Here is a 16,985-nt window from a genome sequence, read left to right as displayed (position 1 = left end):
AAACAGAAGCGGAAGTTTCTACCTTGTTCTGGACATTGCTCTTCACTCATCTGTAGGTCAGGAGACAGTGAATGCGTTGAGTGCCGCCGTTCCTTCCTCCTCCTGCCGCCATCTCTGTCCTCGCCACGCCGTCCTCTCGGCTCCTCAGGACTGTAGCCACACGCCCCAAGCAGTTTGGGACTACAGTCACGCTTTGCTCTGCATGGTACTCCATGGTCCGATGAATCCTGAGACTCATCCCTCACAGGGGCAAACTTGGGTCGAGCACCCTGCCTGTGGTAGCTGGAGGTTGAGCTTGTGACTGGTGGAGGAGGTCTCATTGGTGGCTCCTTCCGAGAAGGGCAGCTCCCAACCTTCTGTCGTCTGGTGCCTGGACAGACGTCATCACACTCAATCTCAGAACTGCTGAGCCTCTCAGTGCGACCACGTCTTGGTGGCTCAACAATCCAGTCATCCATAGGATCCTTTGAACACGACTCTCCTCGGACTCCCCTCCTCTGGGAGTCCCTTGGCTCTCTGTTTCTGTGGGAGCCATAGGCAAGTTTGCTCTTTCTATCAGGTCTGTGCACCCTAGTTTTCCTATGGTCTGACATGCATGTGGATGACGGGACACGAGAAGTGGTCAGTAAATGTTAGACACCAAATTAAACAACAACAACAAACCATTGATGAAAGATGCAAAAACATTAATCTTCAGGAAATGATCAGAGAAAGCCATGCAGATAAATAACACGCTTCATTGAAAGAGTCCAATTTGGTAGACACAGCTGGTAGCACTGAAGAGACAGATGGAATAGTATCAGAAAGATGCGGTCTTCAAAAACGCATCAGCAGGCTTGAGGACCTGGGAAAAGTTGAATAGGTCAGGAGAATAGGTCATTATTCCCTGAAGAGTAGGAGAATGAGGGGAGAATTGACAGAAGCATGCAAAATTATGAGGGGTATAGATAGGGTAAATTCCACTGAGATTGGGTGAAACTAGAACTAGAGGCCATGGGTTAAGGATAAAAAGTGGAAAAAATGTTTAGGGAGAAATTTTTTTACCTAGAGGGTGGTGTGAATGTTGAACGAGCTACCAGCATAAGTGGTGGATGTAGGTTAGTTTTTAACTATTATATTTGGATAGGTACATAGATGGGGGCAGTATGGAGGTCTATGGTCTAAGTACAGATAGAAGGACTGGGCATAAGATCAACTATGGATGAACTAGATGGGCAGAAAGCCTATTACTATGCTTTAGTGCTGTGCAGAGACTAGATAGGCTGAATGGCCTACTTTCACTCTGTGTCTCATGACTCCATATACAGCCTACTCCTATGATTGACAACCAACTGCTATTGAGCTGTAAGTATTACCTGACACTTGAGAACTCTGTTCATGACAATACTGGTGACAATATGATATTTAAGACAATCATATCTTACTAACTTGATTGAGGTTTTTGACAAGGTGACAAAGCTGACTGATGAAAGTACAGCTGTGGATATTATCTACATAGATTTAGAGAGGAATTTGACAAAGTCCATCATGGGAGGCTCATCCAGAAGATTAAGATACATGGAGTGCATGGTGAGTTGGCTGTCTGGATTCAAAACTGGTTTGAATAGAAACTAGGAGGAGGTGGTTGAAGAAACTTATTCTAGCTAGAGATCCATGATCAGTGGTGTTCCACAGGGATCTGCTGCTTGTGATGTACAGTATATAAATGAGCTGGATGAAAATGCAGATGGGTGGGTTAGTAAGCTTGTAGATGCTCTGAAGATTGGTGGAATTGTGGATAGGGTAGAAGACTGGCCAAAAAAAATACAAGGCGATATAGATCAGTTACAGATATAGGCAGAGAAATGGCTGACGGAGTTTAATCCGGCCAAATGTGAAGTGTTATGCCTTGATAGGTCAAATGTAAAGAGACAGTACATTGTTAAGGGCAAGATCCTTAACAGTGTTGAGCAGAGGGATCTTGGGGTCAATGTTCATAAATCCCTGAAAGTGGCTACACAGATTGATAGGGTGGTTAAGAAGGGATATGCATGCTTGCCTTTATTAGTCACGTCATATAAATTCAAAATTCAGGAAATTATGTTGCAGTTTTATAAACTGTAGTTAGGCCGCATCTAGAGTATTGCATACAGTTCTGGTTGCCCTATGATTGGAAGGATGTCAAGGCTTTGGAGAGGGTGCAAAAGAGGTTTAACAGGATCCTGACTGTATTGGAGGGCATGTGCTATGACAAGAGATCGGACAAACGTGTTCTTTTGTCTGGAACAGTGGAGGCTGAGGAGAGATCTGATGGAGGTTTATAAGATTATGAGAGGCATAGATAGAGTGGACAGAGAGTATCTTTTTCTCAGGGTTGAAACATCTAACAGCAGACAGTGTGCATTTAAAGTGAGGGGAGTAATTTCAAAAGAGATATGAGGGGCAAGTTTTTAAAAAAATTCTTGTAAAAAAAAGAGACTGGCTGGTGCCTGGAACGTGCAGCCTGGAGTGGTGGAAAGAGCAGATACATTAGAGACTTTTAAGAGACATTTAGATAGGCAAATGAATGTGATGAAAATGGATGGATATAGTGATTGTGTAGACAGAAGGGATTAGTTTAGTTAGCAGTTTGATTACTAATTTGGTGGGCCGAAGGGCCTGTTGCTGAGCTGTACTGCTTATGTTCTGAGGCTGGCGAGCTTGACAGAGTGTGCAGAAGAATTCCATTGCTTAAAATCATCATCATCTTCTAAACGAATTCAGCATGCAGTTAATAATCAGCATGAGCAGCCAGTTTTCTTCACTTTGCGACCATTTGACAACTGCCAGCAGAAACCCACCACCAGGCACTTATCACAACACCAACCCTGATCAAGAATGTCAGCACAGAGGGCCCTCCACACCTTCCATTCACCAGACACCACCTCATGAAACAAGCTCAACAACTGCTAGGTCCCACAATGCTTCAAGGATCAATACACCATCGCAGGACAGCCTTCGAACTGGTAGCATCGCCGTTTGGTATGGAGGGGCCACTGCACAGGATCAGAAAAAGCCGCAGAGAGACGCAAACTCAGCCAGCTCTGTCATGGGCACGAGCCTCCCCAGCATTGAGGACATCTTCAAAAGGTGATGCCTCAAAAAGGTGGCATCAATCAGTGAGGACCCCAATCACCCAAGACATGCCCTCTTCTCATTGATACCACCAAGAAGGAGGTACAGAAGCCTTAAGACACGCAGTCAACATTTCAGAAACACTTTCTTCTCAGCCATCAGATTCCTGAATGTACAATGAACCCATTAACATGATCTCACTATTTTTCTTCTCTTTTTTGCTCTCTTTTGCATTACTTAATTTCATTTTTTAAATGTATATATTTCTTATAGTAATTTATCATTTTAATTATATATTGCAATGCACCGTTACTGCAAAACAACAAATTTCACGCCATATGCCAGTGATATTAAACTTGATTCTGATTCCAAACTGATATTTTTCCTCCCTTGTTAAAAGGTTTTGAAATGGGCATTTCTAATTATCTGTCTCAAAGATTAAAAATCTTATTTTTGTAGTTAATTTCAAAGCTGAATCTTTGGGTAGCCTCGACTCAGCAGGTTGACTGTGTCCCATTGGCAGAATTAGCTCGATTCATGGCACCTATTTACCAGGCATAGCAACACCCAATCAGTTTTAATCAAGTCACCAGAACATGCTTGAAGCATTACCTCCATTTTCATCAAAGATGGCATCTAATGGTTCACGGTCTATCACCTGGTGCTTCCGTCGCAGCTTCTCCTCCTCCTTCTGGAGTTTACGAGCAATGGCCTGAATGAAGTGTATTAGAAACGCGTGTGAAACTTTAACAAAACAAAAAAACATCTGTATCTTCAATCCCCACCTTGAAGGTATTGTTGGATCAGCACATTGTGTGTGTTGCTTGGATTTCCAGCTTCTGCAGATTTTCTCTTGTGTGTGTGTGTGTGTGGAGGGGAACCAGTTGGGTCTGTTATCCAGAATGAAGTGGAGAGCTTTTAGGCCCTCCTGATGGAGAATGGAGGTGTATAGGGATCGAACATCTATAGTGAAATTGAGTCGATTGGGGTCAGAGAAGTAAAGTTATTGCCACTGATATTAAACCTGATTGGCATTCTGAATCTGACTCAAATGCAAGTTCAAAAGTGCAGTTTTTTGCTGATGATGGCACAATATTCAGCAGCATTCACGACCCCTCAAATAACGAAACAGCCCACATCCAAATAGAGACAGAACCTCTACAGTGTCCATGCTGAAGCTGGTAGTATGATTCACACAGTGCAAATTCCAACCAATGACAATATCCAAGAGGTAATTCAGCTCCCACCCCCTTACATTCAATCATATTACCATCAGTGAATCCCACCATCAATCCCAGGGGTTACCACTGACCAGACACTGAAATGGAGTTGTCACATACACGATGTGGCTACAAAAGCAAGTCAGAAGCTGCAAATCTTGCAGCAACTAAATCACCTCCCTCCTACATCCCCTCCCACGTTTGTCCACCATCTACAAGGCCCAACAGAAGCTGATGGAATATTTTCCACTCCAAACTCTGAGAGCCAGGAAGGCTGTCCTTCTGGAGTGAGGCAAAACAGAAGTTGTGAAAAGCTGATGCTTCCAATGGTGGAAGAGTCTAAGACCAGAGGGAATGACCTCTGGGTAGAGGGACGTCCATTTAGAACAGGGATGAGGAGTAATTACTTTAGCTAGAGTGTGGTGAATTTGTGGAATTCTTTGCCACAGGCAGCAGTGGAGGCCAAGCCATTACATACATTTAAAGCGGAGATTTATAGGTTCTTGATTAGTCAGGGTATCCAGGTTTAAGGGGGAAGGCAAGAGATGGTGTTGAGAGGGATAATAAATCAGCCATGATGGAATGGTGGAGCAGGCTTAAAGGGGCTGAATGGACTAAATTATGCTACTATGTCTTATGCTATGTCTTAAACTTTCCTTTGTCCACCATCAATGCTGCCCTTGCCCGAATCTCTTCCATTTTGCACATGCCTGCTCTCACCCATGGGGTTCCTTGTGTCTTCACCTACCACCCCAGCCTCTGCATCCAGCACATAATTCTCTGAAATTAGGATGTTACCTGGGTTTCAGCACTTAAGTTACAGAGAAAGGTTGAACAAGTTAGGTCTCTATTCATTGGAGCATAGAAGGTTGAGGGGGGATTTGATCGAGGTATTTAAAATTTTGAGAGGGATAGATAGAGTTGACGTGAATAGGCTGTTTCCATTGAGAGTGGGAGAGATTCAAACGAGAGGTCATGATTTGAGAGTTAGGGGGCAGAAGTTTAAGGGAAACACGAGGGGGTATTTCTTTACTCAGAGAGTGATAGCTGTGTGGAATGAGCTTCCTGTAGAAGTAGTAGAGGCCAGTTCAGTTGTGTCATTTAAGGTAAAATTGGATAGGTATATGGACAGGAAAGGAATGGAGGGTTATGGGCTGAGTGCGGGTAGGTGGGACTAGGTGAGATTAAGAGTTCAGCATGGACTAGGAGGGCCGAGATGGCCTGTTTCCATGCTGTGATTGTTATATGGTTATATGGTTATACTTCTGCCACCTCCAATGGGATCCCACCACCAAGCACATCTTTCCTTCCCCTTCATTTTCTGCTTTCTGCAGGCATTGCTCCCTATGTGACTCCCTTGTCCATTCGTCCCTCCTCACTGATCTCCCTCCTGGCACTTACCCTTGCTAGCAGAACAAGTGCTACACCTGCCCCTACACCTCCTCCCTATGTCTTTAAACACTTCACCTGTGAGTCTGTTGGGATCATCTATTGTATCCAGTGCTCCTGTGTGGCCTCCTGTATACCAGTGAGACCCTACGTAGATTGGGAGACTGCTTTGGCACGCCAGGAAAAGCCGGATCTCCCAGTGGTCACCAATTTCATTTCTATTTCCATTCCCATTCCGATATGTCAGTCCAGGGCCTCCTCTACTGCCACGATGAGGCCACCCTCAGGTTGGAGGAACACCACCTTATTTTCCATCTGGGTAGCCTCCAACCTGATGGCATGAACATCCATTTCTCCAACTTCCCAACCTTCACTATTGCCATTTCCCTCTCTCACCTTATCTCCTTCTCCTCCTCCTTCCCTTTCTTCCATGATCTTCTATCCTCTCTGGTCAGATTCCCTCTTCTCTAGCCTTTTAGCTCTTTCACCAATCAACTTCCCAGCTCCTTACTTCAGACCTTCCCCCTCGCCCAGTTTCAGCTATCACCTACCCCCATGTACTTCTTCCTCCCCTCCCCCCACCTTCTTACTGACTTTTCTTTTTTTCCCAATCCTCTTTCCCATGGATGCTGCCTGCCCTGCTGAGTTCCTGGATTGTCTGTCGCCTGATTTCCAGCATCTGTAGATTTCTCCATCTCAGTGCCTAGAACATGCTGTTGGGAAGAAGGTGGAAGCTGATACACAGAGGTACTTGACAGGCTGCAGATGCTGCCATCAGGAAGGAGGTACGGGAGCGTTAGGTCCCAGACCACCAGGTTCAGGAACTGTTATTACATGCCACCCCACCCCGCCCCCATCCATCAGCCTGTTGAACCAGAGGGGATAACTCTGGGGTGCCACCATAGCATAGCAGTTAGCATGATGCTGTTACAGAGTTCGGGGTTCAAAACTGGCATTCTCTGTAACCAAATTTATATGTTCCTTCCCGTGTGACCTCAATGTGGTCCAGGTTCCACCCACAGAGCAAACATGCACTGGCAAGCAGGGTAATTGATCATTGTAAATTGCTCCATGAGTAGGCTAGGGTTAAATCAGTGAGTAGCCAATGGTGCAGCTCAAAAGGTCAGACGGATCTGTTCTGCACTAAATCTCTAAATATATAAATAAACTTCACTCGCCCCAACACTGAACTGATTCCACAACCTATGGATTCATCTTAAGGGCTTTAAATTCATGTTCTCAATACCGTATTTATTGCTTATTTATTTATTATAAATATTATTACTTTTTCCCACTTGTTTTGTTTTTCCAGTTTGTTGGCTTTTACACATTGGTCTTTGTCTGTCTTTGGTGTCTGCATTTTCATTGATTCTATTGTTTTTCTTTGTATTTACTGTGAATGCCTACAAGAAAATGAATCTCAGGGTAGTATATGGTAGTGTATATATACGTACTTCGTTAATAAATTTACTTTGAAGTTGGATATCCATGTGAATATGCAGGGGATGAAGGGATGTGGATTATGTACAAGTAAAAAGGGATTTAGTTTAATTTGTTAGTGTTCAGCACAGGTATAATGGGCTGAAGGGCCTGCCCAGCAAAATGGCTGCCATTTGATAGAATTGTACCTCGTCCTTCTCCTCTTGACGTCGTCTTTTCTCATTCTCCAGGGCCAGCTCATCCCGAATCACCTGAGCCATATGGTTGTCGTGGATCTCTCTACAACATAATCAGACAACAGAAATCAAGACAGACTCAGCTAATGATAATAAGACCAGAAGACCATAGAACATAGGCTAAAAAAATTCCTCTTCACCTCTGTCCTAAATGTATGTCCCTCAGTTCTAAGACTGCCCTCTGGTTCGAGACTCACCCACTATAGGAAACATCCTCACCACATCCACTCTATCTGTGTCCTCTGGTCCTAGACTAGTGGACTCTGGTCCCAATACTAGTGGAACACCACTGGTCACTAGCAGCCAAGCAGAAGAGCAATCCTTTATTCTCTCTGCCAGTCAGCCAATCTTCAATCCATGCAATAAGGTGACATGCCTGCAGAAATGCCATCAGAAACAGAGCTTTGCAAACCAGAACACCAGCCAAATTAACTCTTTGAAGAGCATGCTGGCATTTAAAGGTGAATTTTCCCCAAATGAAACCATTGAAGCAAGGTCAAAAAAATTAAGCAAAATATACCAAGGTGGCTGAAACACTGTTTAATGCTCAGTGTCATAAGAAATAGTAGGGTAAGACCTTTCAGTAAGATTATGGTTTCCAGTGATCAATTTCCTCATCCACTTTCCCGCATCAACTCTTGTACTGATTAATGCTCTATCTCAGCTCAAAATGTGATTAATTATCACTGACTTACACATAATTACTTAATTAGCTACAGCATTGGAACCCGACGTGGTCTTTGGCTGTTGTAGCCCATCCACTTCAAGATTTGAGATGTTGTGCATTTAGAAAAGCTTTTCTGCACACCACTATTGTAACGCGTGATTATTTTAAGTTATGTTGACTTTGAACCAGCCTGGCCATTCTCCTCAGAGCTCTCAGAACTGCCCCTCACTGGGTTTTTTTGTGTTGTTTTTGCACCATTCTCTGTAAACTCTAGAGTCTATGATGTGTGAAAATCCCAGGAGATCAGCACTTTCAGAGATACTCAAACCACCCTGTCTGGCACCAACACTGTCAAAGTCACCTGGATCACATTTCTTCAACATTCTGACATTTGGTCTGAACATGTGAATCTCTTGACCATGGCTGGATGTTTTTATGCATTGAGTTGTTTCCATGCGATGAGCAGGTGTACCTAATAAAGTGGTCACTGTGTGTATGTCATAAAATTTGTTGTTTTGCAGCAGCAGTATAGTGCAAAAATGTAAAATTACTATAAATTACAACAAATTAGTTGTGCATAAAAGGAATACAAGGTAGCGTTTAGAAACGTGATGGTGGAGAGTAAGCTGTTGAGTGTGGCTCTTAAGGCTCCTTTAGGTACTGCCCGATAGATGAAACAAGGAGGCACTTCCCAGATGAGGAGGAATATGGACAAGGATTTAGCCTTCACAGCTTTCTGGAGCAAGTAATTCCAAAAACTCAGAACACTTGTGAGAAGAAATTCTTCCTAACCCAGTCTGAAATAGATGCACCTTCTGAGACCATGCTTTCCTCCCAGCAATAAACAACCGTAGAATTTTAAATATTTCAATAATATTGCCTCACATTCTTCTGAGCTCCACTGAATACAGGTCAAACCTATAACAAAAGGCTGGACAATCTTTGGTTGTTTTTTCTTTCTGGAATGCCAGAGGCTGAGGGAAGATCTGATAGAGGTTTATAAGATTCTGAGAGGCATAGACAGAGTAGACAGTTAGTATCTTTTTCCCTTTTCCCCACATTTGAAATGTCCAATACCAGAGGGCATGCCTTTAAGATGAGACGGGAGGTAATTTCAAAGCAGATGAGAGGGGCAAGTTTTTTTTAAATACAGAGAGGGGTGGGTGCCTGGAATGCAATGACTGGGTGGAGGTAGAGCAGAGACACTAGGGACTTTGAAGAGACATTTAGATAAGCCCATGAGTATAAGGAAAGTGGAAGGATATGGACATTGTGTAGTCAGAAGAATTTAATTGAATTGACTTTATTTCTTACATCCTTCACATAACTTCAATCTTTACATTACATCCATGTTTAAATGTGCAATGTGTAATCCTAGTAATTTATAATAACTTTATAATAATAAAGTAATAATATAATATAGTAATTTATAATAATAAATTTATATAATTTATAAATCAGCATGAGTTAATTAGTCTGATGGCCTGGTGGAAGAAGCTGTCCTGGAGACTGTTGGTCCTGGCTTTTATGCTGTGATACCGTTTCCCGGATGGTAGCAGCTGCAACAGTTTGTGGTTGGGGTGACTCGGGTCCCCAATGATCCCTTGGGCCCTTTTTACACACCTGTCTCTGTAAATGTCCTGAATCATGGGAAGTTCACATGCGCTGGGCTGTCCGCACCACTCTCTGAAGAATCCTGCGATTAAGGGAGGTACAACTCCCATTCCAGGCAGTGATGCAGCCAGTCAGAATGCTCTTAGTTGTGTCCCTGTAGAAAGATCTTAGGTTTTGGGCGCCCATACCAAACTTCCTCAGGTGAAAGAGGCACTGTTGTGCCTTTTTCACCACAGCTGGTGTGTACAGACCACGTGAGGTCCTCGGTGATGTGGATGCTGAGGAACTTAAAGCTATTTACCTTCTCTACCCCAGATACATTGATGTCAATAGGGGTTTAGCCCATCTCCAGTCCTCCTGAAATCCACAACCAGCTCCTTTGTTTTTGGGACATTGAGGGGCAGGTTGTTTTCTTGACACCACTGTGTCAGAGAGATGACTTCTTCCCTGCAGGCCACTTAGTTATTGTTTGAGATAAGGCCAAACAATGTAGCATTGTCAGCAAATTTAATCAGCAGATTAGAGCTGTAGGTGGCGACATAGTCACGGGTATACAGGGAGTAAAGGAGGGGCAACACACACAAAATGCTGGTGGAACACAGCAGGCCAGGCAGCATCTATAGGAAGAAGTACAGTGTTTGACGAAGGGTCTCGGCCCGAAACGTCGACTGTAGTCTGTAAACTAGGGGTCCAAGTTATTTGGATGTATTTAATGCGGAGGTTGATAGGTTCTTGATTAATCAGGGTGTCAAAGGTTATGGAAGAAGGCAGGAGAATGAGGTTAAGAGGGATAATAAATTAGCTACAATGGAATGGAAGAGCAGACTTGATGGGCCAAATGGCCTAATTCTGCCACTAGGTCTTGTGGAAATGCTCCTTTCAAGCCAGGGATATTCAATATTCAGGAGGGATAGACAGGAAAGAAAAGGAGGTGGGGTAGCATTGCTGTTTAGAGAGGAGATTAACGCAATAGAAAGGAACGATATTAGCCTGGAGGATGTGGAATCGATATGGGTAGAGCTGCATAACACTAAGGGGCAGAAAACGCTGGTGGGAGTTGTATACTGGCCACCTAACAGTAGTAGTGAGGATGGGGTTGGCATTAAACAGGAAATTAGAAATGCGTGCAATAAAGGAACAATAGTTATAATGGGTGACTGCAATCTACATATAGATTGGGTGAACCAAATTGGTAAGGGTGCTGAGGAAGAGGATTTCTTGGAATGTATGCGGGATGATTTTTTAAACCAACATGTCGAGGAACCAACGAGAGAGCAGGCCATTCTAGATTGGGTATTGAGCAATGAGGAAGGGTTAGTTAGCAATCTTGTGGTGCGAGACCCCTTGGGTAAGAGTGACCATAATATGGTGGAATTCCTCATGAAGATGGAGAGTGACACAGTTAATTCAGAAAAAAAGGTTCTGAACTTAAAGAAGGGTAACTTTGAAGGTATGAGACGTGAATTAGCTAAGATAGACTGGCAAATGATACTTAAAGGGTTGACGGTAGAAATACAATGGCAAGCATTTAAAGATCGCATGGATGAACTACAACAATTGTTCATACCAGTTTGGCAAAAGAATAAACCAATGAAGGTAGTGCACCCGTGGCTGACAAGGGAAATTAGGGATAGTATCAAGTCCAAAGAAAAAACATATAAATCAGCAAAAAAAAAAGCGGCACACCTGAGGACTAGGAGAAATTCAGAGACCAGCAGAGGAGGACAAAGGGCTTAATTAGGAAAGGGAAAAAAGATTATGAGAGAAAGCTGGCAGGGAACATAAAAACTGACTGTAAAAGCTTTTATAGATACGTGAAAAGAAAAAGATTGGTCAAGACAAATGTAGGTCCTTTACAGTCAGAAACAGGTGAATTGATCATAGGGAACAAAGACATGGCAGACCAATTGAATAACTACTTTGGTTCTGTCTTCACTAAGGAGGACATAAGTAATCTTCAGGAAATAGTAAGGGACCGAGGGTCTAGTGAGATGGAGGAACTGAGGGAAATACATGATAGTAGGGAAGTGATGTTAGGTAAATTGAAAGGATTAAAGGCAGATAAATCCCCAGGGCCAGATGGTCTGCATCACAGAGTGCTTAAGGAAGTAGCCCAAGAAATAGTAGATGCATTAGTGATAACTTTTCAAAACTCCTTAGATTCTGGATTAGTTCCTGAGGATTGGAGGGTGGCTAATGTAACCTCACTTTTTAAAAAAGGAGGGAGAGAGAAACCGGGGAATTATAGACCGGTTAGTCTGACATCGGTGGTGAGGAAAATGCTAGAGTCGGTTATCAAAGATGTGATAACAGCACATTTGGAAAGAGGTGAAATCACCGGACAAAGTCAGCATGGATTTGTGAAAGGAAAATCATGTCTGATGAATCTTATAGAATCTTTTGAAGATGTAACTGGTAGAGTGGATAGGGGACAGCCAGTGGATGTGGTATATTTAGATTTTTAAAAGGCTTTTGACAAGGTTCCACACAGCAGATTAGTGTGCAAACTTAAAGCACACGGTATTGGGGGTATGGTATTGATGTGGATAGAGAATTGGTTGGGAGACAGGAAGCAAAGAGTGGGAGTAAACGGGACCTTTTCAAATGGCAGGCAGTGACTAGTGGGGTACCGCAAGGCTCAGTGCTGAGACCCCAGTTGTTTACAATATATATTAATGATTTAGACGAGGGAATTAAATGCAGCATCTCCAAGTTTGCGGATGACACGAAGCTGGGCGGCTGTGTTAGCTGTGAGGAGGATGCTAAGAGGATGCAGGGTGAATTGGATAGGATAGGTGAGTGGGCAAATTCATGGCAGATGCAATTTAATGTGGATAAATGTGAGGTTATCCACTTTGGTTGCAAGAACAGGAAAACAGATTATTATCTGAACGGTGGCCGATTAGAAAAAGGGGAGATGCAACGAGACCTGGGTGTCATTGTACACCAGTCATTGAAGGTGGGCATGCAGGTACAGCAGGCGGTGAAAAAGGCAAATGGTATGTTGGCATTCATAGCAAAAGGATTTGAGTACAGGAGCAGGGAGGTTCTACTGCAGTTGTACAAGGCCTTGGTGAGACCGCACCTAGAATATTGTGTGCAGTTTTGGTCCCCTAATCTGAGGAAAGACATTCTTGCCATAGAGGGAGTACAGAGAAGGTTCACCAGATAGATTCCTGGGATGGCAGGATTTTCATATGAAGAAAGACTGGATCGACTAGGCTTATACTCACTGGAATTTAGAAGATTGAGGGGGGATCTTATTGAAACGTATAAAATTCTAAAGGGATTGGACAGGCTAGATGCAGGAAGATTGTTTCCGATGTTGGGGAACAAGGGGTCACAGTTTAAGGATAAAGGGGAAGACTTTTAGGACCGAGATGAGGAAAAACTTCTTCACACAGAGAGTGGTGAATCTGTGGAATTCTCTGCCACAGGAAACAGTTGAGGCCGGTTCATTAATTATATTTAAAAGGAAGTTAGATATGGCCCTTGTGGCTAAAGGGATCAGGGGGTATGGAGAGAAAGCTGGTACAGGGTTCTGAGTTGGATGATCAGCCATGATCATACTGAATGGCAGTGCAGGCTCAAAGGGCCAAATGGCCTACTCCTGCACCTATTTTCTATGTTTCAGTACTCCATGCCAATTCTCTGGTTCAAGAGCTAGATGGTTGAGGGGTAATAACTGTTCCTGAACCTGGTGGTGTGAGTTCTGAGGCTGCTGTACTTCCTTTCTGATGGCAGCAGTGAGAAAAGAACATGACAAAGTGAGCTAGTTCTATTCCCCATCTTTGGCCCACAGCCCTCTAAATCCCTCCTATCCATGCAGTTACTGAGATTACTTTTATATGTATCTGGGGACTGAACAAGCTACTACTGAGGCTACATCTAAACTACTGTGTATGTTTCTGGTCTCCTAATATAAGGAGAAATCGAGGTATTTCAGGGTTCACTGGTATAATTTTGCAAATGGAAGGATTATCTTCTGAGTGAAGTTTTTATAGAACACACAACAGTACAACACAGAAGTAGGCCCTTCAGCACACAATGCTGTGCTAAACTAAATAAATAGTAATCAATTGGCCAACTAAACTAATCTCTTTGATGACGTCAACTGGAATGTCTTCCATGATGAGCATGTCTCCAAAATATTGACATCAATGGATCTGGGGTTGAGAGGGTAAATAGCTTCAAGTGCCTCTGCATAAACATCACCAAGGATCTCGCGTGGTCTGCACACATCAGCTGTGTGGTGAAAAAGGCACAGCAGTGCCTCTTTCACCTCAGATGGTTGAGGAAGTTTGGTATGGGCCCACAGATCCTAAGAACATTCTACAGGGGCACAATTGAGAGCATCCTGACTGGCTGCATCACTGCCTGGTATGGGAACTGTACTTCCCTTAATCACAGGACTCTGCAGAGAGTGGTGTGGACAGCCCAGCGCATCTGTAGATATGAACTTCCCACTATTCAGGACATTTACAAAGAGAGGTGTGTAAAATGGGCCCGAAGAATCATTGGAGACCTGAGTCACCCCAACCACAATCCAGCTGTTACCATCTAGGAAACTGTACTGCAGCTTAAAAGCCAGGACCAACAGGCTCCGGGACAACTTCTTCCACCAGGCCATCAGACTGATTAATTCTTGCTGACACAACTGTATTTCACTGTCCTGTTGTATATACTATTTATTATAAATTACTGTAAATTGCACATTTAGATGGAGATATAACATAAACATTTTTACTCCTCATGTATATGAATGATGTAACTAATAAAGTCAATTCAATTCAATTTATTTGGAACCAAATCATTAAACACGGCTCTGGGAATACAGGTCATAATTCATTGAAAGCAAAGTCATAGGTAGATAGGATCATTAAGAAAGCTTTTGGTACATTGGCCTTCATAAATCAAAGTATTGAGTACAGGAGTTGGGATGTTATGTTGAAGTTGTATAACATGCTGGTGAGGCCTGATCTGGATTATTGTGTGCAGTTCTGATCAGCTAGATACAGGAAAGATATAAATAAGATTGAATGAGAAATCTACAAGGATGTTGACAGGACTGGAGGATCCCAGTTATAAGGATAGTTTGAATTGGTTAAGATTTTATTCTCTATGACGGAGAAGAATGAGGGGAGATTTGATAGAGAAATTTAAAATTATGATGGTGTATAGACAGGGTAAATGCAACCAGCCTCTTCTCCTCAAAGGTTGGGTGAGACTAGAAGTAGGGGTCACGAGTTAATGGTGAAATGTGAAATGTATAAATGAGGGAGAAATGTTTCCACTAAGATAGTGGTGAGAGTGTGGAACGAGCTGCCAGTACAGGTGCCATTTCAACATTTAAGAGTAATTTGAATAGGTACATGGACGGGAAGGGTGAGAAGGGCTACATTCCAAGTACAGGTGGATGTGTCTAGGCAGTTTAATAGTTTGTAATGGACTAGATGGGCTGAAGGGGCTGTTTCTCTGCTGTAGTGCTCTATGACCCTATAAGAGCAGCAGACGTGCGAGTTCAAGAGGAAGAAAGCTGAAACAGAGACTCAGTGATCAACCATGAGGTACTGAACGGTGGAACAGGCTCCAACAGGACCCCTCCCCTGCCCTCCTCCATTTTCCCCATCTTTCTGAGTTCACATGCAGTAGTGTATCAGTGCTTACATCTCTTGCTGGTGTCTCTGAAGCCGAATTTGGGCTTTTTTATTCTCCTCCTCTTGCAGTTTCTTGGCCACTTGAAGGTCATGCTGAACTAAACGGTTTCTCTGCACATTGGATGCCAGGTGATGTTCAACTAGGAAAGTGCACAGAACAGATTAGGTTTGAATTGTTCAACAGAGGATGCCACTGCCATCACCCTCCACCTGGCCCTAACCCACCTGGACAAAAAAGACACATACGTTCGGATGTTGTTCATAGACTTCAGTTCAGCCTTCAACACAATCATCCCTCAGAAACTGATTGGAAAGCTGAGCCTACTGGGCCTGAACACCTCCCTCTGCAACTGGATCCTGGACTTCCTGACTGGGAAACCTCAGTCAGTCCGGATCGGGAGCAGTATCTCCAACACCATCACACTGAGCACGGGGGCTCCCCAGGGTTGCGTGCTCAGTCCACTGCTGTTCACTCTGCTGACCCACGACTGTGCTGCAACACACAGCTCGAACCACATCATCAAGTTCACCGATAACATGACCGTGGTGGGTCTCATCAGCAAGAATGATGAGTCAGCTTACAGAGAAGAGATGCAATGGCTAACGGACTGGTGCAGAGCCAACAACCTGTCTCTGAATGTGAACAAAACAAAAGAGATGGTTGTTGACTTCAGGAGGACACGGAGCAACCACTCTCCACTGAACATCGACGGCTCCTCGGTAGAGATCATTAAGAGCACCAAATTTCTTGGTGTTCACCTGGCGAAGAATCTCACCTGGTCCCTCAACACCAGCTCCGTAGCAAAGAAAGCCCAGCAGTGTTTCTACTTTCTGTGAAAGCTGAGGAAAGTCCATCTCACACCCCCCCCCCATCCACATCACTAGGGTTGTATTGACAGCATCCTGAACAGCTGCATCACTGCCTGGTTTGGAAATTGCACCATCTCGGATCACAAGACACTGCGGCGGATAGTGAGGCCAGCTGAGAAGATCATCGGGGTCTCTCTCCCCGCCATTACCGACATTTACACTACACACTACATCCACAAAGCAAACAACATTATGAAGGACCCCACACACCCCTCATACAAACTCTTCTCCCTCCTGCCATCCCGGAAAAGGCACTAAAGCATTTGGCCTCTCACGACCAGGCTATGTAATAGCTTCTTCCCTCAAGCCATCAGACTCCTCAATATTCAGAGCCTGGCCTGACACCAACTTACTGCCCTCTACTGTCCCTGTTGTCTTGTTTATTATTTATTGTAATGCCTGAACTGTTTTGTGCACTTTATGCAGACCTGGGTAGTCTGTAGTCTAGTGCAGTTTTTTTCTGTGTTGTTTTTACGTAGTTCAGTGTAGTTTTTGTATTGTTTCATGTAGCACCATGGTCCTGAAAAACATTGTCTCATTTTTACTGTGTACTGTACCAGCAGTTATGGTCAAAATGACAATAAAAAGTGACTTGACTTGTATTGTGAACACAAGAGATTCTGCAGATGCTGGAAATCCAGAGCAACACTCACAAAAAGCTGGAGGAGTTCACGTCAAGTTAAGTTTATTGCCATTTAACTATATACATGTATATAACATATATAATCATATAATGTATACAGAAACGAGACGTTCCTTCGAACCAGAGTGAAGATCTCAGTAGTATACATAACACATA

At 43.5% G+C, this 16,985-nt stretch overlaps 1 protein-coding gene across 3 annotated transcripts in view; it reads right to left on the bottom strand.

Moving 5' to 3' along the window:
- ccdc50a (coiled-coil domain containing 50a) overlaps nt 1–16,985 on the bottom strand; it is a 144,941-nt gene that overhangs the window by 66,462 nt on the left and 61,494 nt on the right. For 2 of the 3 annotated variants that reach the window (XM_059961192.1, XM_059961193.1), the window contains exons 3-6: nt 15,327–15,456; nt 7,331–7,421; nt 3,706–3,805; nt 23–586 (exon numbers count right to left, since the gene is read on the bottom strand). In XM_059961192.1, the coding sequence (XP_059817175.1) occupies nt 23–586; nt 3,706–3,805; nt 7,331–7,421; nt 15,327–15,456 (885 nt within the window). The remainder of the gene's footprint in view (nt 1–22; nt 587–3,705; nt 3,806–7,330; nt 7,422–15,326; nt 15,457–16,985) is intronic. The other variant, XM_059961195.1, reaches the window with a different exon arrangement.

This window comes from Hypanus sabinus, unplaced genomic scaffold (genome assembly GCF_030144855.1).
Source record: "Hypanus sabinus isolate sHypSab1 unplaced genomic scaffold, sHypSab1.hap1 scaffold_410, whole genome shotgun sequence".
Lineage (NCBI taxonomy): Eukaryota > Metazoa > Chordata > Chondrichthyes > Myliobatiformes > Dasyatidae > Hypanus > Hypanus sabinus.
Note: the sequence above shows the minus strand (reverse complement) of the source record. Positions and strands in the feature narration are given on the sequence as shown.